This window comes from Ursus maritimus, unplaced genomic scaffold (genome assembly GCF_017311325.1).
Source record: "Ursus maritimus isolate PB19 unplaced genomic scaffold, ASM1731132v1 scaffold_3, whole genome shotgun sequence".
In the NCBI taxonomy this organism is placed as follows: Eukaryota; Metazoa; Chordata; class Mammalia; order Carnivora; family Ursidae; genus Ursus; species Ursus maritimus.
The window spans coordinates 32,219,624-32,244,959 of NW_024425563.1; the positions used below are offsets into that span (position 1 = coordinate 32,219,624).

Genomic DNA, 25,336 nt, shown 5'->3' on the forward strand with positions numbered 1-25,336 from the left:
CCACCCCCATTTCTCTACAACCATCACAAAAATAAATAAGCAAAAAAGACAAACAACACAACAACCACATCAAAACAAGAAAACTTTGTAGTTAGTAGTAGCAGATAATGAAGAGAAAGCAAAACTCTCTAACTCCTACTTTTTTTTCCTGGCTTCTCTATCAAGGAGCATGATTTTCGGGCTGAAAAAGGGAGAAGAAATTAAACTCTAATGTGGGTAAAAAGATGTAAGATAGCAAATAACTGATGTCTTCTAAATGAATTACTGTACTGGGATGGGCAAATCCCAGGAAGCCAACAGACCCCGTAGGCAGGCAGCCCATGGAAGTGCTCTCTGTGGATAGTTAAGGAATCACGAAGAATGGACATGTGCTAGAAGATGAGATGACAAATGCAGTAAAAATGTTCAAAAAGGGAAGAGGGCAGACTTCCCAAACTACAGAACAGTGATTTGGAAAGATATTCTAATGGATTATTAAAGGGATGGTTTCCAAGCATTTTTAAAAGAAAGTAGTGAACACTAGAAGCTAGCTTAAATTCACTAAGAATAAATAAATCAGGTTGTGCTAGCTTAATTTACTTTAAAGAATTTACTATACAGTAAAGATCCACAGCTACAACTGGCATTCTTAAGATCAAAACGCAGAAATATGAGCTGAATCACAGTGTAACTTGGGTGGCTTAGTACTTGGTTGAACAATACCAAAGGATGATGAGTCATGAAGACATGAACCTGGAGGGTAGTTTGTATATGTCATGTCACAGGGATCTGTCCCTGACCCTGCCATTTTTATCAGAAACATGGATGACACATAGAGGGCAGGCATATCCAATTTGTAGATGACAAGAAACTGGAAAATAAATATGTTGTATGACAGAATCAGAAACCAAATAGATCAACAGGTTACAAAGGCAGGATTTCCAACTCTCAAGTGAATCTTTCTTTTTCTAAGACCTCCGAAGAAGATTCTGTAACCTTCTTCAAAAAAATCATAAAATAGTTTAACAATGACCACTTGGCAGGGAGAGTGTCGAGGTGATTCAAGCACCAGATGGGTGGTTGAGTTAAATGACCTTTAAGGTCTCTGCCAACCCTGAGATTTTATGACTCCAATTTTAAGAATCTGTCCCATTTTCTGAAATCTCCAGAAGATATTTCCCAGCCTTCCTTGGTAACCCACAGCATGTTTGACAACACTAATGACAGCATTTCCTCTTATCTTTGTCTTGATCTTGAAATACTTTTAAAGTTTAATTTTTTTCACCTTATGTTTTTGTTATCTTTTCCCCACAAGCAGAAGCTCTACCTAAAAAATGTGATGGCACAGATGAGTATTCTACATCTGAAAAAAATCTCCCCGTCAGTATGTTTTAGATATGTAAAGAAACTGTATTTATTTTATATCCTTACAGTATCCCACAGGTAGTCCTTAAAGGGCTTGGAAGCCTTGGAATAGCCCTTGGAAGCTATTTAAGTTAGGGTCATAGCAAAACTACTGAATTGCTCTCTAAAATGACTAAAACCACCATCACATGAATGTCCTTCACAAAAAAATTTTTTTAACAAAATTAATAACCCCCAAAACAATCTTCAAGTTCAAATGCATAATTTAATTTAAGTATCCTATTAATGGCAAAGGATGAGATTTCCTTTTTAAAAGCAAGATTTTTCCCCACTTACTCGTTTATCTCTAAGGCTTCATGAGCTGCAGAAATTCTAGCTTGGGGGTTTCTCTCTCTCCAGGCTTTCTGCATTACTATTTTAGAAAAAGAGAAAAAACCAAGTCCATCAATACAAATAATTTGGAAGACTCAACACGGGACAATAGTTAAATTAATAGCTTTCAGCTTGAATACAAGACAGTATTTCACTTACCAAGAAAGTCAGCCCAAATCTCCAAAGTCACACAAATACTCTAATTCGCTATTCCATTGTTCTTCAGTTGATGATATCAAACCTTTCTTGTGCTCATAAAATTACAGATCTAAATCTTATAGACTAATCCATGGTCTATAATTTTAGAGACTTAATCTTGATTAAGATTTCTGTTTTTTACTGAAGTATGAGTTGACACACAATGTTACAGTATTTTCAAGTATATAACATAGTGATTCTTCAAGTCTACATGTTATGCTATGCCCACCACACTGATTAAGGTTTCTTAATCAAGAAAGGAAAAGACATTCTAAAAGAGATTTAATATTTCTTTTGCTCATTAGTGTCATTTGTTGTTAAGAAACATATATTATTTTACCCCTTTTGAGGTGACATTGCTACTAATCTCTTCCTTCTACTTAGACACAATCAATAATTTCTATTGATCATTTTCCCAAACTCCATAGGCTCTGGGTATTAGGCCATTTTCAAACGTTTTGAAGAGCACAGGGTGTTATACTCAACTAATGAATCATTGAACACTCATCAAAAACTAATGCTGTACTATACAGTGGCAAACTGAACATAATAAAAACTTTTTTTTAATAAAACCATTTGAAGAATTAGGAGTTGGATCAGAAAAAAAGTGCTTTAGCCTTTTGCTTAACATGCCTATCTGTTGCCAAAGTTTGCTGCAAACACAGTTTTTATATACCAGAACAGTTTTTATATATATATTGTGGAAAGTCCAATGCCTGGAATATTTATTGGACTATGATGTTCCACCATGGCAAAGAGTACCTTTTAAAAAAGAGCAACAATCCATTTATTATTGCAAAAAGAGCAACAATAAATATGTATATTCTAAGTTAGTTTCTTAGGCACATGTACATATTCCTCTTTTTAAAGATTTTTTTCACCTATTTAAGTTTGGCGATTTAAAAAATTATCAGTGGAATTATTTGGATCTCATACAATGTGAAATGCATGCCAAACAAAGCCTTTTCTAGGATGGAAAACAAATATGGATTCCAGTAGGTAAGGCCATGCCCCCATTCAATGCTAGTGAACCTATAAATAGGCATACAGAGGACTACAATATATTCATTTATCATTTGGATTCACTAAATCCCAATTTCTAATTATAATATCACCAAAGAGACATGACCCTTCATTCTACCTCAACCAAGGATTTAATTAGCTTCATATAAGATTTATATTTCTTCAAAATATGTAAATCCAATATCAGTATATTTTTCTAAATGGCATTTTAAATTATAACAAGAAGACATGTTTCTACATTGATACTTCATTGTGATAAATCTTTTATTTAAGTATCAGAATTCTGGGTTCTACTAGTCAGTCTCCAATTTAATATTTTATACATTGGGGTTTTTGTAGAGCAGATATTCCAAAAATAGTAACCTTAGTACTTAAACCAAAAAGCACTCCCACTCAGCAACTATCTAAAAGATTGTCCATACTTGCATCTGCAGGACGCAGGTGGTCTGAGTCACAAGTGAAGAATGTCTGGTGGTCTTGGGCAGAGAGATTCATGTCATAGTAAGTCAAAGGCTCTCGTCCTGTCACCCAAGTATACCTGGTAAAGGGGAAATAGATGGTCAGACACTTTGAGAGAAGAAAGCAAGACCTACAAAATATTAAGCTGCATAGGAGTTGAACTATAAAACATTAACTGAAATACTAAAACAGCTTTGCCAGTGAACGAAAAAAAATTTTTTTAAACATCCTGTTCTCCCTTTAGGAAGTATATGAGCAGGAAAGAAGCAAACATTTTCCTCTATATTTTTGTCTAAAAATTTTACTAGCACTAGCTAATGAAAACTCTCCCTAATTATATCATGAATAGGCATATCTCAAAAGCCATGAAAATTCTGATATGCCTAATTACTCCACAAAATTAAATTCCAACATAACTTCTGTGACATCTTCATAAGCATGTTCTAGGTAAGCTTCAAAATATTTTGATCATAATGAAACAAATAACTGTAATAGAAAATTTCTAAAAACTACACATGATTATATATATACATATATATATATGTATATATAATCCCAATTCCAATCCCAAAAATATTTATAAAACAAAAAAATCAAAACATTTGAGGATTGTATCAAAAAATAGAAGCACTACCCAGACTGTTACAATGACCCCTAAATGAACCAGCAAAAACATTTGCTGCTGTCTTTACTCTCTGAACTAGACCCATTTGTTTCCCAAGCTGTCAAAATGCTTACCGATTATATTCAGCACCCCTAAATAAATTTAGTGGATTTCGCCATACTTTGCATTCTGCAGCAAAGAGAAATATGAAAATGTTACACATAGTCCAGAGACACTACAAGCTAATTAATTTAGCAAACCACCCTTCCTGGACATTTGATAAGATAATTTTATTCTCTATCCTCTATATGGGAAGCAACATGGAAAAACTCTGAGTGGTTAATCAGGAAACATAGCTCAGGCACCAGGACTTTGGAAAGTTTCCCCTAATCTTTCTAGGCATAAGCTTCCTCATTTGCTAAATCAAGGTATAGGCCAAAATCAGCTGGTTTATAACTTCAGTAGTCATTAAGAGGTCTAAACAAATTCTATGAATTTACTTCTAAAATTACAGGTAGAAGGTATAGGTAGAAGTAAAACTACTTTCTATTAATACTTTCTAAAATATATCTTAAAATAACTCCTAAGTAAGCCTAACTTAAGCTCTAGAGTATAATGTGCAAGTGCCCCAGGTTTTTATTTAGGGTCTTTGTTAATACTGATCTTGTGAAAGTCACCAGATTGCCTTTTACATTGCCATAAAGTAGTAATAAAAAAATTAATAAAGTTATTATTTTAGGGAGAAATACTGTGAAAATATATTGTTTTAAAAGCATTAACACTATTTACTTATTTAGATACATGTATTAATTATTATACTAATGTTATAATTCTAGCATATACTAATAGATTATACAACTTTCTCATACAAAGACTGCAGAAATTTAGAACCATAGGACTTAGTAAAGTCAATCATTAATTTTTAAGGCTATCTTATAAGTGTGTGACTAATAAGCTACAATTTTTTTTAAACAGCCTATGATTAAGACTTTCTACTGATTCTCAATGCATTTCTTTGAATGAATAATGTTTTATTAGAAAATAAAATCAGTTAACAGTACTTAAAATATCTGTGTGTGTGTAGTCCACAAAAAAACACACCCAAAGACATATACATGAAAAAGTGAACAATTATTGCAGAAATCAAAAGAACATTAAAGGCCATGGGCAACTCATTAAGATTCTCAGTCCTTATATGCAATATCCATCCTTCCATCCATCCACCCATGCATCTATCCAATGAGCACTGAGCACTCAATGGGGAAAACAAACAAGCAAAGTATCTATTATAATACAGCATGAAAATGAAGAACATAAAACATGACAGAAAAGCTGTGTGTAATCTCAATACATTCTTGTTAAAATAGTGAACAAAGGGTACACATATAACAGGAAGACATATTTTCATTTAAAGAAGATAAATTTATCTTTAAATTAGGGCTGAAGCCCACCTAAAATTTGCGCTATGTTTATAAACGATGGCGCTACATTTTCTGACACTTAGCTTAACTCGACATTTAGGAAATGATCTTTGCTCAGTTAGTTTAGCATCTTTGAATTTTGTTCCTGAGAAACTAAAATTCAATGGCTGTCACTTCATATGGCACTAACTAGAAAATTACGCTTTTCTTAAATAATTACTTTTTCCCCAGATGTAAAGGCCCTTAGAGGGGTCACTAATGAACTCCAGATCATGGCTTGAATCACACCAGTGAGCCAAACCACCATGATCGCTGTCTTTAAGACTATTATAACTCTTAGGTCCTCATCATTTCCACCATCTCCTCAGAGGATGTCTTTCAAGATCCAAAGTGCTCCTCTTAAAGCTTTATGAATATTGCAAGGTTAGTATTTAGCATGTAACAAACATGTACACATATTTATGTACAAAGGATGCTCGTGGTGGCATTGTTTGCAAGAAAACAGAAGCATTTGAGAAGACACCCCTGCTCCACTGAATTTCATCTGAAATATTAGTAAAAAGATTATGGCAAATAATTTGTCTCCAGTGAATACATTATTCTATTTGCCTAGAAGGACAAGCACTGCTCAAATATCAATTGACAAATTATAAAGCAAAATGCCTTCAATTAAATTTCAACTCTATTATACATTGGATACAAATGAAATTATTTCTAAATAAAAATGACTGCAAAGGGGAACGGTATATATACCTAAAGTATTTTGGAGCAGTATCTAAAGATGCAATCTTCATTTAGGAAGTGCCACAATACAGCCAGCAGGGGGTGCCGCAAACATTTTGAAATGTTTTTGTGTCTTGAACAGAAAACTGAACTTTTAAAAAAAATCACGGCTAATATAGTGTCATACATGTGGTCTGTATTCAGTTTCTTTAACTATCCCTGAAACTTAGAAATGAGGATCTAAGGAACTGTAACAGATGTAAAATATTCTGAATGAGAAAGAATATGTGCTACAGAACTACTTAAGAAATGTCTTCATTAGCTATACCCTTCAAACTGGTGCAAAACTGGAATAATTTTTTTAAAGAAATAAGCAACTAGAGGTTGAATATGAACGCATCAAAGTTTTATCTCAAATTAGGTCACAGATATGTTAATTTCTTCTTTGCTACTTTGTTTCATAATCTTACCCCTACTACAAAGACTCTCTCAGTCTGGAATTACTCGAGAGTACATAAGCCATAAATATCAGACTGCCTGATGGTTTTGTGATATGGACAGAGGTTGTAAATGTCAAATGCATTAGAATGTGAAGATTTAAGTCAAAAAGTTCAACTCAGATATATCCAGGGGGTAAAAGTTCTTCCATATGAGGTCCAGTTTCTTATCTTACTCGTGTCTTTGAGGAATAAATTCTTTATTTAAATCAGAATCAAAGTTTTACCTCCAAAAGGAAAGTTGTTAATATCAACAATTTCAGTGCCCTTTAGAAGACCTAAAAATTGACAGGGACTCCATCAAGGGTTTCTGACATTAACAGTCCAATTAAAAATATGCCCCAATACAATTAACATACTGTCTATGGTTCCATCTGTAGCAGCCCACAGAAGAGTCTACCTACAAATGCTGACAGAAATATCCAGACCTCAGCATGCATGCAAGAATGCAGCTCAAGAGGAAGAGAAGCGATAAATATTGGAATAGTACTTGTTTAGTTCCCCAAGGCTGCAGAATAGATTCCCCCCTTTGTGATAATAGGCTGATTATACGTTTTTATGTGGGAGACAAAGAACTTAAAAAAATAATGCTTACTGCCATCAAGAATTTCTAAAATCAAGCTCCAATCTTGTCTTCAGCCTTCCCTCTCAGCACTCCCTACTAAACTTGCTATCCCAGTGAGTTATTTCATGCCTTTTGTACCCAGTCACTCCTCTAGAATGCCCACGCCACCACTCACAGGACTGTGTGGTTTAAACATATGTAGAATGACTGTTCTGCATTAGTCCTAGGGCTAGACCCTGGGTTATTAGGGGAAAAAAAGAGGAGCTCATGGCCTTGGTAGAAAAATGAAAAGGGCATCCAACTGAAGAAGCTCTATAGAAGAATAGTGCACTGACACAATCACAGACTTTCCCTTTGTCACAGGCCCCAAAGAAAAACAGAACGTAATTCTCAGAAAAGCCAAGAGGCTCCAAAGTCACAGAGCTTTATTCACATGGAAGAAAATATTACTCTACATCCAATTCATTTGACTCTGAGAATCTTTCTTTTCTAAAAAAAAAAAAAAAATATATATATATATATATATATACATAAAATCGTCACTTCTAGGGCCTTCAAATATATAAATTATTAATTCATAGAAGATTTGTTATGCTAAGAAGTTACCACCTCTTCCCAGAGTCTAAAATCTAATAACGATGGTAATACTATTATTACAAACAGCAGCAATAGCAACTTTTGTCATAGCTATAAGTCTGATTTTCACTGAGCCTTTCTATAAGAGGTTTTAAACCTCAAGTCATCTATATTCCTTGCATACACTAGTGAGGGGCCTACAGTAGGCCCTTTTTACAGATGAGTAAAGCATAGAAAAGCTATATAATTTCCCCACAGCTCATAGTAAATGAGATTAAGGGCTGGTGTCCAGATTGACCAACAACCACCCACTATATGCAACAGACCCATTACGCTGCAACATCATATTTCAAAAATCCTATGACTTTATCAATTAAATTTTCCACTAGAAAAAGAGTTTTGAAGACTCCTCTGGGGAAATGTTAGGCACTTTTAAACAATATTTTTAAACATTATAGTTCCAAAGTACAACAGAAAAGGGCCCTAGAAAAAGTTTCATCAGATGTATTATGACAATCAAGATTAAGCCCAAGCCAGTCAATGTCTGCCATATAATTCTGCCATATATTTATTAGCTTTGATATGTCAGAAATGAATATCCAATGCTCTATTTCATACAAGTTATTCTTAAATAATCCTTAAGAGTAACAATATCCATTTTCTTAAGTTATTAAGCTTTAGCTGTTTTCATAACCTTTGAAATAATTATTTTGAAAGAATTAGTAGTAGAAAAGGCACAAAGTAACATGTAGGTAGCTTTCAACACAACAAATATGCTATTCCCTCAAATTCTACAGAATGAGAATAAGTATAAAAAATGATGAGTTTCAAGACCATTTTATTGATCTGCTCTATTCAAGATAGTGTACTACTCTCTTCAAGTATTGCTTAAATCTTTATAGTATCTTTCATACACTTCTCATTGATTATTTCTGACCTAAGTCAATCACCTCGACCAAATAATGTGGAAATGTGAAATAAGTTTATTAAATAAATGTTCACCAGGGACTGAAACTGTTTTAGGCATTTTCACCATTCAACTGGAGAGCAAATCTATAGTAAAACATAAATTTTAGTAGCAAAAGATTTTAAAATATGTAATAAGCATTGGCTAAGATAATCACTTCAACACACACATAGATATGGCAAGGACAACTGAGTTCCTCTAATTGAGATTGATTAAAGAGCAACCCCAAAGGTTCTGGACATGTAGCAATTTGCAATTTTGCCAAGGGATATATTTAAAAAGCAAGTACTGAAAGGCCTGGGCATAAAAGTGAGTCACTGAGCTAATGAGTAAACCTCATTGAACCCGCAGCCATATCTCCATGGGGCTGGGCCACCTTCCCCATCATATTCATAGAGAAGTCAGTTCATCCGGAGGACACTGCCTGATGGTTGTCCTCTGACTTGCTATTTTTGAATGACCTCATTTATTCCTCAAAGTACTCTGTGAAGTAGATACTGCTGTTATTCCCATATATGCAAATTAAGATACCAAGGAAGGTTAAATGAGTCGCCCAAGGTCACACACTGTAAGTGATGAAGCCAAGATTAGGGCCACATCTGTCTGACCCCAAAGTCTGAGGTCTCAACAACCATCAGCAATTCTACCACTGAGCTGTTTCTAAGTAAGTTTGGATAATGTCACTTCTGAAATAACATCATGTGTGGTAGTATAAGGTTTTTAATGAAATTATTTATTTTACCAGCTTAGTAATTATATCAGTATTGAGTTTACAGACCTCACAGAGGATCTAGGCTAAATTTTTTCGTTGGAGCTTGAGACTTCGGACTCCAAAGTAAGACCACCTAGGTTACCAGCTATGTGACCTTGGACTGACCTTAGGCAGATGGCTTAACTTGCCTGTTCCTCAGCTTCCTCTACCATACAACAGAGATGATAACAGTACCTGCTTCTTATATATGTATACATATATACTATGTACATATATAAGATATATATTAAGATTAAATGAGACTAAAATGAAATGATTTGAGACAGGAAGGCAAGCAACTATAACCAGAGCTTGTCTAAAGATCTAGTTCTATGCAAGAGAATACTAAGGTATCTCAGAGAATTTAAACTTGACTTTGGCAAGGATACTTCTCATGTGATGAAGCACCCTGCACTCTACCAAATATCTTGAAGGTGAATGCTGCAAACTTTTGTCTTTATGGCAACTTACTCAAGAACAGGGCAATTATCTAACAGATGTTTCCATGCACCCAAATTCGAAATGCTACTGCTCCCTGAGAATCCCCTCCCTTCAAAAAAGGAGAAGTTGGCCATGTTTTAAATCCCTACACATCATCAGCTCACAAGCTGAGTTGAATTAAGAAATGGCAGTGAGAGGGGGCGCCTGGGTGGCACAGTGGTTAAGCGTCTGCCTTCGGCTCAGGGCGTGATCCCGGCGTTATATCCCGGCGTTATGGGATCGAGCCCCACATCAGGCTCCTCCGCTATGAGCCTGCTTCTTCCTCTCCCATTCCCCCTGCTTGTGTTCCCTCTCTCGCTGGCTGTCGCTATCTCTGTCGAATAAATAAATAAAATCTTTAAAAGAAAAAAAAGAAAAGAAATGGCAGTGAGAAACATGGTGACATGGCAAATACATCAGCAGAGTTTATGATGAAAAATGGTGGGTTAGCTCCCAAAAAAAGCAAAACAAGTGAAATGTTCATAAATGTGTGTTTTTTTAAAGATATTATTTATTTATTTGTCAGAGAGACAGAGAAAGGGAGAGCACAAGCAGGGTAAGCGGCAGGGAGAGGGAGAAACAGACTCCCCGCTAAGCGGGGAGCCTGATGCGGGGCTTGATCCCAGGACCCTGAGATCATGACCTGAGCCGAAGGCAGACACTTAACCTTAACTGACTGAGCCTCGCAGGCACCCCAAAATGTCCATAAATGTTAACCTAAGGCAAACAACCTAAAATTTAACTAGCTTAAGAAGCTGTGCCGTTAGCTACAAATTTCCTCTAATCCACAGATAAAGATTACTACAGATTCAGGCCAATTTGTACAGAAACAAAAGTTAAAAAAAGGTATGAACAGCCTGCCCTGTGACAGTCACAATTCTCCCACTCCCCATTTCCCCTTTCAACTTTTAACCAAAATAAATGATTCCTTAAGAGCTACTCTATGAGTTTTCATATAGATCAATGTTTATAACTGATATTTTCAGGGTTTTTTTTTTTAAAGCTTTTTCAATGATTTTTCTCAAATAAGCTATTAAACAGCCTTTGCCAATATCCATGGGACTTTGTTAGCCATGTTGCATTTCATGTAAGATTCGCCAAAGAACTGTCTTGTCATTCTCCAAGAAAATCAAAAGATTCACCCTTTCGTTACTAAGGCAACAGCCATTTTATTATTATTAAGGGACTAGGAATTGTTAAACTAATTCTTCTATTTTAAGAAAATGTATTATTAATTACCCTCAGCTTTGGACTTTCTTTTTTCTTTACTTAGTTGGAACCAGACTATTTAATAGAAAGTGATTAAGAGTAGAGATAAAAGACAATGTACTTTAATAATACTTTTCTTATTCAAAAATAAAAGTCACCACAGGAAAAGAGAAGTGGAAAATAGTATTAGCCCCACTGTATCTGGTACTTCTATACTGGCATATATGTTTGTTGAGCTGAGTTAGCCAAATTTTAGAAACCCAACGGTCAGTGACAGGAGGGCAGACTGAGCTCTAAATATACTTAGATAAGGTAATTTCCCCTTTGCTAAATGTAAGTATTTGAACATTGTTATGAGATCAGATCATAAATGCTGTAGCTATTACACAGGAAATGAACAGAAATATTGCCTGCACAGTAGCAGACATTCAGCAAATTCTAGTGGAATTGAATTAATAATATTCAAAAACTCAGTTTTAGCCAGGTCAAAACCCAGCACAAATAAAACTGGGAATTTCCATGATTATTATTTTTGAATAAATTTGTATAAAGGACTTAGGTCCTCCCTTTTAAAACTGCCATAAAAGCACTAAGAATAGCATCAAGATTTATATAATGCATAAGGCTTACTTCAAGGTAGCCATAAAGAGAGAAAGCAAAGTAATAGTGACAGTAGAACTCTTCATTGCATTTAGGAATGATGTCAAGAAATTTAAAATGCGTAGAGAGAATTTTAATAAAAATTAAAATGTACTCAATGAAGAATGGCCTCAAATAAGGCTGCTTTCCATTTCTAATCTGTTAATTTCCTACAATGTTTTATATCATTCAAAGACTGTAGTAACTCTAATCAGACAAGAGGTCTTCACAGCAGATGCAAAGTGAGGGCCGTTACCCACAATGGCTATACTCTGAAGATGACTGAATGATCAAGACCCCCCATTAGAATAATGTGCCACACTTGTTAGAATAGTGCTTAATGTTTCACTTTGCTCAGCTCTCTTTCTGTTTCTTTCACAAAATGGGTACATTTTCAAAGTCCCAGACAATTCTGTTACCTGAGTGGTGCCATCTCTTGCACATGTACCCTTTTGGATGAAAAAAAAATGCGCACCTCGTGGTGCCCATTACCACTCACAGATGGCTGGCAAAGGGTCTACTGAAAGGGCACTGGATCAACAACAGGAATAAAATATATGTGCAGTGCTCCTTGATGCTTATCACCTGGCCAGACAGTTATGAAATGTGGACTGAGTTATTCTAGGAGAAAGAAAAAAAAAAAAGATCTAATCTAGCTCTTTAATTTCTTCTTCTTCAACCTTTAACTATCAGCACTAGCGCCCTCCCCTTCAAGAAGCAAACTTCTTCCCCCAGTTTGGGTCAGGAACTCTCCTTTGTTCTCCATAGCATTGTATGTTCCCCTCATGTAATCATAGCACTAACCACTGTGTCTCCTTCAGTAGACATGAGAGATCCATGAGGACAAGGACTTTAGCTTTATTTTTTTTTCAATCATAAATTCATAAGAACCTGTATAAGGCCAGGTTCATATTAAGGACTTAGGAAATGTTTGCTGAGCTGATAAAGAGACCAAGCTAAGAGACCATATTCTTCCCACTTCTTTTATGAATGGAGAAATTACAGGCCTTGCATGTACTCATTTGTGCACTCACTGAGTTTCAATGATGGACCAGACACTGTACCAAATGATAGAAATACTGCAATAAAGCAGTCAGCTTAAACGTTACAGTGAGATTTGACAAATGTTGCTAAAGATAAAAATGTTCCAAGTCAACACAGGTGGAGAGATACTGTACAACCTATCAGAAAAGGCTTCCCAGGAAGTAACACTGGAGCTGGGTTATGAAAGACGGGCAAACGTGCGAGAGGGAGACAGACTTCTATGAAAAGGGCCGTGAGAAAACATGGCATGTTCAAGAAATGAAAAGGAGAGGGACAGGACTGTGACTGAAGCCAAAGCTGGCAAGAAAGGTGAAAGCAGCTTATGCTATGCTAAGGAAGCTGGGCTTTATCTTCAGCGGAATGGAAACCAAGGCAGCCTTTTAAGCAAAGGAGTGATGTGATCACATCTAGTTAGACAGAAGGTTCTGCAGTTAGCATGGAAAAGAATAGACACATTCAATAAAGTTCGAGAAACTAGGGACAAGGAGGCCAGAGAGACTCAGGCTGGGAATACTGACCTAAATAAATGATCCTTAGCTAAACCAAATTGGAGAAAAAGTAAAACTAAACAAAATAAATATTTCCTTTCCTTGTGATGCTTATATTCTATTTCCCTGGTAGAAGCTGTTAACATCTTGGGAAAATACACTGCATTTTTCTCTGGATACTAATATTTAAATAAGAACATTATTACTGTCTTATAGTCATAATAATTTAGTAAAAATAAGCAAATCATGTTCAAACTGAAGGACTTTCCATACCTGAGACACTTTGCCTGTTGGAATCTGAGTCCCCATTGCTGGAGTTAGAATTATTGGAGGAGTTGTTGTCAACCCCTCCCAGGAGGGGGCGCAAGTGGCTTACTGAGACTTGTTCAATGAATGATGTTCCATACTTGCGAAAATACCACCATTCAAATATCTAGAATAGAAAAATAGTATAAGTAGTTATGGTTCTTGTTACTGTACATGATTTTTGTACACACGCCCATGAAATATGTTGCATTTACTAATTACATCCACCTTAAATACCTAATTTTTTATTCCAAAAATTTTGCTTAATTTATTCTAAAAATTAAAGAGATTAATAAAATTAAAACACCAATTACATTTTAAATTCTCAATGTAGTTTCCTCCACTTAATACTAGCTTTCAGAGAAAATCCATACCTATAATCATGGATAAAAGAACACTGTTAAGAGCTGCTCAATATTATTTTCCTCCAAATTTACATAATATTCCAACAAAATCACCATGGCTGAAAGACAACTCCAGAAATGTATACAAATAAGCAAGTTTTAGAAGTATGGCTTACAAAATATTCCAATTCTTGGCACCTTACATTCTGATAAAGCCATACCTGCATAAAATTTTTAAGATAGCAAAATTCTATTTTTATTTTAACAACAAGCATTTCCTTAGAGAAATGCTGGTTTTACAGAAAGAATGAAAGGCATCCCGTTTCTTGTATGGATAGTACGCCACTACTGAGAGACTTAGCAATGTCCCACCTGCTAAGAAGTGCTTTATAAACACAAGCATCTGTTGAACACCATTAAGTTAATGTTTCCTAGTTCACCAGCTTACCAATTATTATATACCATGCATTGCAAGGAGAAAAGAAATGACTTTCGTTAATAAGAGGAAAGGAGCAATAACACGCATATGATTAGGCTGCAATCATGACTTCTAAGTACGGGGAAAGCAAGTGACCTCCTGCAAGCCTGCTTCCCTGGCCCCTCGGTCCTTCCAGTGAACACTTTCCCACCACTGTTCAAAGCCGCTCTCTCCCACATTCTTTCTTCTCCTCCCTGCCTGATTTGAGATTTGTTCCTTAAGCAGCCACAAATCATCACACAGAAGAAATTTAAGAATCAGCTATGTGCCAGAGTCTCATAGGATTAACTATGCCATATTTTTATAATATAATCCAGAATGTGGAACTAACATAGTATTAATTATCTTTATGCTTACCTATTTCATAAAAACAAGATTTTGTTAACTACTCTGGAATGGACTTTGGGCTATTATTTTAAAAATCAGTGTTTTCTTCTGCTGCTCTACCAAACAAAAACAACCTTTTTTAAGACAGACAGAACATCTATGAATAACCAGAAGGAGTCATCAATCAAACCAAATGTTTCCAATTCTATGACACCTTTAAGTTAATTCCAAAAAGTTAGCCCTCTGACTATATGAATTTTTACGTGTTAAGACACTCAAGTAACTTCACTGGCAGACAGGGAAGAGAATATGATATGAAAGCTAAGAAGGGACAGAACTAGTCTATAATATCTGGAATGCTAGCAATAATCTTGCTTGAAGGAACAAAGCTCAAGAATGGTAAATCTACAAACCATGAATCCAAGGAGTCTGTAACCTCAGACAAGTTACTTCACCTATTTGAACATCAGTTTCTGCAAATTGTAAAGTAGAAATCACATTCATTCTTTATCCTCAAGGGTCCTCCATTTTCACACCCATGTAAAACATGTAGTTTCAATCCCCCATGTAAAATCCCCAGTTCAGTGCCCATTGCATGTTTGGTTCTCAAAAGTAATAGCAAAGTTACCATTTATTATATTGATGACGTACATACCTCTCCTGCACAGGACACCTGAAATACTGATGCACTCTGCTCCCATTAGTCTATGATTCAGGCTTGTACAGCATCTTCTTGTCTGTTACTAAGTTATTGGCTGAAAGCCCGAGAAATCATTGTGAAAAAGGGTACTGCTCACCATTCAGTTCTGCCCACCCAACAAAGCCCTTAAGAGTTTCGTGGCTTCACCTTTATTAGAAGAGAAGGAAGGCTCCAAGCAACCCAAGAACACTGAGCACAGAACTGGCAATGGCTCTCAATCACTGTGGCGGAGAGCTTTTGTTGCCTTAAGGCTCTGCTCTGCTTTCTATATTATGCTGCTGGGCACCTGCCAGGCCTTCGTTCATTCACTCAGTCACATAGCAGGAAGTGCTCCACACCAGGCAAGGTCTGTGCTCTAGGGTTATATAAGGCACATGTGGCCCCTGATACCACCAGTCCCTGCCACAGACCACAGCACCTTTCACAGGTTGCTCCTGACGTAGCCTATATCCATCACAACACACACACACACACACACACACACACACACACACGCATGCACACACACCTTGGAACTCCAGATTTCTCAGTTTCTACAGAAGAATCACAGAATGTTCGTACTAAAAGGGACCTTAAAGGACCAAGCACAATCTCCATTTAAAGAATGAGGAATGACCAAAGTCTCACAGCAAATTGAGTAGCAGCTCAGCCTAAAGCCCCAGTTCTGTGCCACTAATCTCGCTAGGGCTCTACAAGGAGACATCTTTTTGTAACTCTGTTGCATACTGAAACACAGACAGATGTAGCCTATCATTTCTCTTTTCAAATCTTTATTTCCTAGTGCCTTCCGACTCCACTGTCCCTTTGCTTTCTCAGCTATCGAAACCAATCCAGAAGTAGGCTATCAAGTGGGACTAGATCATTTATCCTAAATAGTGATTCATATTAATGAGGTATTTGCATTATAATAGGAGACAGACCTTCCACCCAGTATTTCTAATGCAGGATTAACAGATCTCAGATCTCAGTAAAGATTGGGTTATTCCTGTAGCTATTTGGTGGTGGGTGGGGGGTCTTCCTGGGCCTGTCTTTTGCACAGTAGTAGATGGCTTCTTATCTATCATGGTCCTTCCTTGTCCTATACGAATGTCCCCAGTACCCTAGGGCAGAGACTCTAATAGGCGTTGAAGGAACAATTAGCAAAAGAAGTAGAAAGGACTTGAAGCCTTCTTAAATCTCAAACTAAGTCATCTAATTTGGGGTCAGCAAAATAATTTGCCCCTTATCCCAAAACATGACAGGCTTTGGGCCAGCACCTCACAGAATTTTTAAATAGCTGCACAGATCCAAATGGGCAGATGGTGTTATTTAACACACACATATTTGGTGTCACTTTGAATTCTTCTCCCTGGTGCATAACCGGCAATGTAAATAGCAAAGCTCTCATAAACAAATTTAGATTTTAAAATTAGTCCTTGCACATGCTAGTAGCTTAGTGGGCTTGCCTCAGTGGAATAAAACAGGTTTTAATCTGACAACCATAGAATTAAAATATAAATTTACTATTTCATAGTCTTAAATGCATAATCCCTCTACTGCTTTTTTTCCAACTCATGCTTCACCGCAAAGATTATACAGAACAAGTAAGATGAGAACTAAAAAGCATCCATTCACTTTGGCATTTAGGAAATCAACAGTGGCCCTCCCATCTAGCTGAAAGTTCAAAACTCAAATACACTTCATGATAGCCGAGTTATGTGACCTTGTTTGATTCTCTGGGGCTTAATTACCTGATGCACAAAGTAATGTCACAGTAAGCACTCAGTTAATGTTGGATGGATGCACAGATGAATGATTACAAGACTGGATGGAAGGATGGTTGGACAATTAAATGGATGGACAACAAGGGCTGGGCCAGTGCTTTAATGGAAGATAGTCTAAATCAACAGCAGGACCAATGAAAGTTCTTGTGTTCTTTTTATTTGTTATTTAAAAAGATAGACTTATACATATTTGTGGAAGGGTAAAGAATCTAGTGAAAAGAGAGACATTAAAGATTCAAAAAAGTACAAATGATCAAGACGCATGATGCCAAAGGCCCAGAAAGCATACCCACCCTGCCTTCAAAAGGTAACCTACCATTTCTTACCCTGAGACAGAAAGAAAAGGAAGGACGAATGAACAGAGGGGAACATTCTATTTTGGAAAATAGGGTGTGATATGAGATATTTTACCAGTAAGAAGCAACAAAGGAATAGAGTGGGTGACACTAATCTCAGTAGAGGTGAGGGTAAGGCTTGTCTTCTCAGAACAAGGAAAGTAGGGATGGAATCGGGAATGTGAGAGTTGAAGAAGTAGTTTGGATCTATACCTTGCAGGACAGAAGGACCAAAAACTATACTTGAGACCCAGATCATATTTAAAATAAAGACCCATTTGTCAAGGACCCTGTTAGCAATGCCTTATGACCTCCTCCATACTATTTGGCAGAAGCAGAGAAGATGACCAAAAAGTACCAGGACTAGGGGTGGAGATCCAGGTTCAGAGCTGGCCTAAAGTACAACTCTCCCACAGGGAAGGAACAAAAAATCTGGCAAAGCGATAAACAAACAAGACCCTTCCATCTACCCTGCAAACCTAAAAGTTGAGTCTTTCCTGAAGATGCCTAGATTCTTCCTAGCCAATAAGCACTCTTCTTCTTGAACTGCGTGTTCTCTATATAAAACACTTCTCCTTGTGAATCAGAGACTTCCCTATACCCTATACCACACTTAAAAATGCTTCAAGATTTCCATACAGCAGCACCTTAGTAATTCCACACCAATTCCATTAAACCCACAGGAAATACAATGATGTCTCAGCCTGAAATTGGCTAAGTGCTCCCTACGGATTAAAGGGTAATGATATCACAGGAGAATAGATCCAGTGATGCTGGAGATTAAAGAGGAAATACGAAACTTTCCCGCAGTCTGCTCCCAAATGGAAAGACTGCAAAATTGACACCTGCTCTAAGTCTTCAGAAATATATCTGGTGGTGAACAGATTTTTGGCAAAAGGGGATCTTCTGGGCTTAAATGAGATAAATCAAGGCTGTGGGCATGGATTATATAATATCCATAATCTTTTTAGTTTCTTGTTAGAATTCTCAAATACATGATTGTCTCTATACACACCGACCCTTTCAGAGTTCCCGCCGCACACACCCAACTCCACATGACAGACTGTTTTCCCCTTTTGGTTCATGTTACGTTTTGTTTAGGAATACTGACATGCTATGGAAAGGGTCTTACTTCCCACTTCCTTGGTCTCAGCCAGTCCCTCCTCAGTCACTGTTCCCCTGAACAACTGAGGGGGGCTGTGTGAAGAACTGGTATTCATGCCCTTCAACCCCCTTTCCTGGCCACCTATCACCAAGGTTTTAAGAAAAGAGGGCAGACAGAAAAGTGAGGTTCTCTTCAAGGTCAATAGTCAATGACCCACCCCCACCTCCGTGTCTATATGTTCATAGGATGAGATTTTCCACTGTAGCATTAATGAGTGTGGACTGGAGAGGAGGGTCACTCTCCTGGGGGAAAATCATGAAGAGTACTGACATGGGGAGGAGCCATCCCTCACTGTGTGCCTCGGGCCCCACCAGCTCATGCCATGGTAGCAGCTATCCTCGTGGTCCCTCTTTTAAGAGATTCTGATTCAGTTAGTCTGGAGTGGTGGTTGGACCCATCACTTTAAACAAGCTCCCTAGATAATTCTGACACAATCGGTAATTCATTCACTCACTGGATCTCTCTGCTTTCAACAAATATTTTGTAAGCGTCTACCCAGGCATTACATTATTGTATACAAAAACACAGATATGGTCTCAGTCTTTGTGAAGCTTCCATTATATAGAGGACAAAGGCTATAAATGATGACACAAAGAAAACATAATTATAAATTGTGGTAAGTATCCATGGCCAATTGGATAAAGAGAAAATGTCTCCTCCAGGGAAGGGTGTAGTGCCCATCCTTCTCTCTCTCTTTTCTTTTTCCTTCTTTCCCTCTACTCCCTTTCTTATCTACCTGACCCATTTCTGTGGGTCTGTTAAAATGAAAACATCAACTGTTAGATACTATTGCCATCCACCTTCTTAATCAACACCTTCATGAGAGGCAGGATGATACTATGGCAAAGCAGTAGAAATTTAAATTCCAGTCCTCACTCCCACCCTTACTTACTAAAGTAACCTGAGCAAGTCATAAGCATTTTGGATGCCTGGTCTTTAAGTCTTTACTGGTTTAAACCGGAAGGCTTCTGAGGGTTCCTTTCCCCAGCCGTGCAACTACATGATTTTCAAGCCTCTCAAACTGTGCTCCAATCCAAACTGATAAAGCCAAAAGGGCACTTTTGTCCCTTTATCTGCCATCGGCTTGCTCACCTTCTTCACTTCTGCCTGTCTAATCATTAATCTGATCCACTCAAATACTCACGTCTACACTCAGACCCTGACAGGCGTGCGTATGTCTTCTCTTTGGCCTGGCACTTTGCTTGGTCTCCTGTGGAAAATCATTCATTTTTATGGTGACCCCCAGAAGCTGTAATCTGATAAAGCTGAATGAGCCTCAGTTTCCTCCAATTAGCTGCAGGCTCCCCTACCATGTGATCCCCATAGCATCTCTCCTTTATTCTATAGACAAGAGATAACTTGCTTCACAAATCAATATAGCCTGACGCTTATATGCAGCTTCCCACACCCCAAGAGCTCTTCCAATCAAGTTTCCCTGAGTCTTTTTTTACTCTTACCTCGAGAATCACCATCATTCGGGTGATCCACCTATCTGTCAATTAAAGTGCTATCTCAAGTGCAAGTCAAGTCCTTTAGATGGAAAAGTTGAAAAGTTCCATAACAATCCTCCAGCCCCACTCCCTTACATTTGAACAGGAGGGGATGGAGGACATGGTCAAAAGATCCAGATTCAAATCTTACCATTTGTCTACTATATAACTTTGGTCAAGTTATTTAACACTTGTGTCTGATCATACTCAGCAGCATAAAGCTACTGCTACATTTACCACCTAGAATTTTAAAGAGAATTAAATGAAGTAATATATGCAAAGTGCTTAATATCTGGCATAGAGTAGCAACTCAATAAATGGACCTTTTGATACAACTTATTCCTAACTAATTATCATCTCTTCTACACTTTGCCAAAAACATATTTTTTACATGTAATCTATGAGCTATGACTTTTATTTACTATTCTAATTTCCTCCCTTTTTAGTTCTTGATTCTCACTTTTTAAAATTATGCCTCAGATGCTTCTTTTTATATCTACTTAATATATGTGTAAAATGTAGGTGTAGGAGCATGTCCACATCCATGTTAATGGGGATCTCTTTATAAATGTCAATATAACATACAGCATTTTCTCCACTCTACCAACATTTTGAAAAAATTAAGGGGAGCATTTTCTCCACATAACCACCTAACCACTCTCAAAAATAAAAACAAAACCCAGAAATTTTCTCCACTGAAATTAACATTACTCCGAGAGGCTACTTCAAGCAGACGGGACATGTCCTTGCTAGAACAACTAAAAGACGAAATTGGTAGGTTTGGACTGTGATGAAAGGTGCAATTCCTATGGCTGGAACTGGACTGAGATCAGAAGGCTTGTGCCAAGAGGGCAGAGGGGCCACCTGGCGTTAAGCAAGGGAGAGAGCTGGCTGGCCTGGGCACAGGACCAAAAGGGAAGAGTGAAAGGTAGATGGTATAACCAAACTCTTTGCTGGCTTTCAACCTGCAAAATTAAGAACTAGCAGTAATATCTAGTAAAATACACACTGATTAGTCCTCATTTATTTTTAAACACCTTAGTGTAAAAGACAGTAGCATTTGCCAAATACATTTTATTTTTACGTATATTTGTTCAGTTAGAGGACTTTTTCAGGGTGTTTTTGTTTTTATTTACCCTCTTCTTCTAAGACATCACACTGCATGACAATTTCAGTCTCCAGCATAGGAATCCTGAGGTTCCCAAACAACCATTTCCCCAGGGGCATCCCTGTACTTTCAGCGCTCATTGCCTGGCTCCCCTTCCATTGCTCAGGGGAGACTAGTTAGGTAATTGTCTCTCTGTGCCAGGAAACAAACCACTAAGCACCTGATCCTTTACCTCAATGCCGCCTCTCCATGAATGCACTTGGCAGAAAATAACAGCGGCTGAATAGAAACCTCAACCCTGGGTACATTTCAAGGGCTAGCAAAGCTAAGTCCCCAAAGGCAGGACAACACCAATGCCCATAATCTCTAAAGCAGGAGCCTAAAGCTATCAAGAACTATTCCCGCATCGTAGTGATTCTGCCCTCAGTACAGACCAAGCATTTTTGAGAAGGGCTTTTCAAAATCTTCAAACATCAGAGGTTTTCCAATGCTCAGAGTTTCACATCAGGCACACCCTGTGCCTCCTGAGAAGGCTGCAGGACAGACACTCCCTGAGGCGCACCACAGTGCCCATCAGGTTTCAGCAGCTGCCCTCCGCACAGAGGAAGAGGGGGTCCGGCCGAGGGGGTCCCGCTCTACTAAAATCCCTTCATTTGGAGAACAAGAAAAGGAAGGGGTGGGACTTCACCTCCCTGAGTTAGAAGGTAAAATGATTGCTGGGCCTAGCTTACCAGAGAAAAAGGAAATCACCCACACTCTGGCAATCAATCTACAGCCTAGTGAACCCACACCAAGATAAAATCCAGACCTGCCATTTGTTCAGCAAGCTAGGAAAACAGCTGAGAACTTAGGCAGAAGGTGGCGAAATGAGCGACAGCCTGCCTGGGCTGAAATCCTGCTTTTCACTACTTGCCAGTGATGTGACCTAAGGCAGGTTACCCTGTGCTACCTATTCAGCCTATGCGTTAGTAAACTGGAAACAAGGCTGGCAATTACCTCCTCCCACTATTACAAGGAGTGCATGAATTAGCATATGAAATGCCTGGCACACAGTAAGCACCATCTGAGCGGGTAAATGTTCTTTTTTTTTTTTTTTTTTAAGATTTTATTTATTTATTTGACAGAGAGACAGCCAGTGAGAAAGGGAACACAAGCAGGGGCAGTGGGAGAGGAAGAAGCAGGCTCCCAGCAGAGCAGGGAGCCTGATGTGGGGCTCGATCCCAGGACCCTGGGATCACGCCCTGAACTGAAGGCAGAGGCTTAACGACCGAGCCACGCAGGCGCCCCGCAGGTAAACATTCTTAAGTAAGCATCCCTGAGAGAGGAATACACAAACAAAAAGCTATTTTCTGCATCAGCGTGAATTAGTGATTTCAGCATGAAATTGCTATTCAAATTGTACCTAAAAGTTCACTTTTTTTTTGGCTTTTTTAATCAAAAAATATTTCAAAGATATTTTAGAAAGAAAATATTAAAGGATTATTTTAAATGTAAATAATTATTAGATGAGGACTTGTAATACTTTCTCCTCTCCCCCCAAAAAATATACATGCTAAAAGGCTGCCATGTTTTCAGCCCATACTTATTAATCATTTATAAAGTATTGAAAGCATTTTCTAAGTTTGAAGTTTCTTCAGTCCATCAAGAATATCAAGGTGGGAACCTGAGGACATAGGTTCTAGGCCTGGCTTTGCCACAAACTAACATGAGCTTAAGCAAATCATCTTATAGCTTTGTGAACAACTCTCTCTAGTATCCCTATTTTTTGCATGTCCCCACAGAACAGAGAAGACTTAGAGACACAGATGGGTGTGCAGATCTGCATTTAAGGGGCAATAAGGTACAAATTACTATACACACCTTATTTCAACCCATGTCAAGGAGAAGTTTTAATATGCTTCCCTTCACCTTGGCTTGGTCTCTGCTCAGTATTGGGCTTTCTATGCAGATTTCCATTCATATAACCATCTTGGTTCTTGCTGGTGTTCTTCACATTCCTGGCCCAGTAATATCAACTTCAAACATCTCCTCCCTTGAGCCCAGCAACCCATGTGATACAGCAGAGCAAGATTAACCCGAATATGCTTCAACCACAAAAAAAAAATGCTCCCCAAATCACCACCATTCCTTTAAGCTGTTTGCAGGTTTCTGCCCTGCATACATTGCTCTACCCTACAAGCGCAAGCCTCTGAAACTCTTTATTGCTCTAGCTTCATATATGTATTTGTTCCACATTTTTGTGCCCTTCTCCTCTAAAACTTGTGTTTTTCTAGTGCTCTTCTCTTAACATCAACTCTGAAATATCTTTCTTATTCTTATCTTTATAAAAATTAGTAATTAGTAATCACAGCATTATGTGTAGACAAAAAAAAAACACAACATTCTAAAATTTCTTTCTCCTTTAAGGTCATTTAATTATATTAGCGTGATTATACTAAATTAGATGGCCCTACGTAAGGTCACTTATATTAAAAAAAAAACCACCTACTTCACATGTTACAATTTATCGCACTTGTAATTATTTAGAGGATAAATTAATGGAGTCATTGAGATGATTATCATTGCTTTTGCCTATTTGGAATTTTTGAAAGAAAGAAATAGGGAAATGGGGGCTCCTGGGTGGCTCAGTTGGATAAGCATCTGCCTTCAGCTCAGGGCATGATCCTGGGGTCCTGAGACTGAGCCCCGCATCGGGCTCCCTATTCAGTGGGGAGCCTGCTTCTCCCTCTCCCTCTGCCGTTCCCCGCTTGTGCTCACTCTCTCTCTCTCTCTCTAATAAATAAATAAAATCTTTAAAAAAATAAATAAAAAAAAAGAAATAAGGAAATGTAAATTTTGAAAGAAAAGAAGATAAAGGGAAGAAAAGCTTAGAACTGCCATAGCCACTTCAACACATTTAAAGAAACTGGGCTAACCACAATGAGATATCACCTCAAACCAGTCAGAATGGCTAAAATTAATAACTCAGTAAACAAAGGTTGGCAAGGATGTGAAAAAAGGGGAACCCTCTTACACTGTTGGTGGGAATGCATACTGGTGCAGCCACTCTGGAGAACAGTATGGAGGTTCCTCAAAAAGTTGAAAACAGAGCTACCCTATGACCCAGCAATTGCACTACTAGGTATCTACCCCAAAGATACAAAAATACAGATTCAAAGGGGCACATGCATCTTAACATTTATAGCAGCACCATCCATAATAGCCAAACTACAGAAAGAGCCCAGATGTCCATCAATGGATGAATGGATAAAGAAGATATGGTATACACACACACACACACACACACACACACACACACACACACACACTCACACAAGGAAATATTACTCAGCCATCAAAAAGAATGAAATCTTGCCATTTTCAATGATGTTGCTGGAACTAGAGTGTATTATGCTAAGCAAAATAAGTCAGTCAGAGAAAGACAAATACCTCCATGATTTCACTCATATGTAATTTAAGAAATAAAACTGATGAACACAGGGAAAGGGAAGGAAAAATAAGACAAAAACAGAGAGAGAGGCAAACCATAAGAGACTCTTAGCTATACAGAACAAACCGAGGGTTGCAGACAGGAGGTGAGGGGGATGGGGCAAATGGGTGATGGGCATTAAGGAGGGCACTTGATTTAGTAAGCACTGGGTATTATATGCAACTGATGAATCATTAAATTCTGCCCCTGAAACTAATAATATACTATATGTTAACTAACTTGAATTTAAATAAAATCTAATAAAGAAAGAAAGAAAGCAAAATGAAGAAACTGGGCTATACTTCTACTGATCTTGATTATGGCCAGTAATCCATTTTGAAAGAAGGATGAAAAACATTTTTAGTTGAACTGAGTCACATGTATTTTATAGTATCTCAGACAATAGAATTTGACACAGAATTGTCTTCCTTTATTTTTCATTTTATTTCTATTTTGTTTTTCCCCTTCAACAAAAGTAATATATGACTATT

General features: G+C 37.6%; 1 protein-coding gene across 11 annotated transcripts in view; it reads right to left on the reverse strand.

The window, feature by feature from the left end:
• The window catches only part of ST7 (suppression of tumorigenicity 7), a 231,959-nt gene that overhangs the window by 87,862 nt on the left and 118,761 nt on the right, over positions 1-25,336 (reverse strand). For all 11 annotated transcript variants that reach the window (XR_005838524.1, XR_005838523.1, XM_040644075.1 and 8 more), the window contains 4 exons: positions 13,634-13,793; positions 4,135-4,189; positions 3,360-3,475; positions 1,681-1,756 (listed from right to left, as the gene is read on the reverse strand). Coding sequence is in view for 9 of the 11 variants with exons in the window: in XM_040644075.1 (XP_040500009.1) it covers positions 1,681-1,756; positions 3,360-3,475; positions 4,135-4,189; positions 13,634-13,793 (407 nt within the window). In the remaining 2 variants the exon portion in view is untranslated. The remainder of the gene's footprint in view (positions 1-1,680; positions 1,757-3,359; positions 3,476-4,134; positions 4,190-13,633; positions 13,794-25,336) is intronic.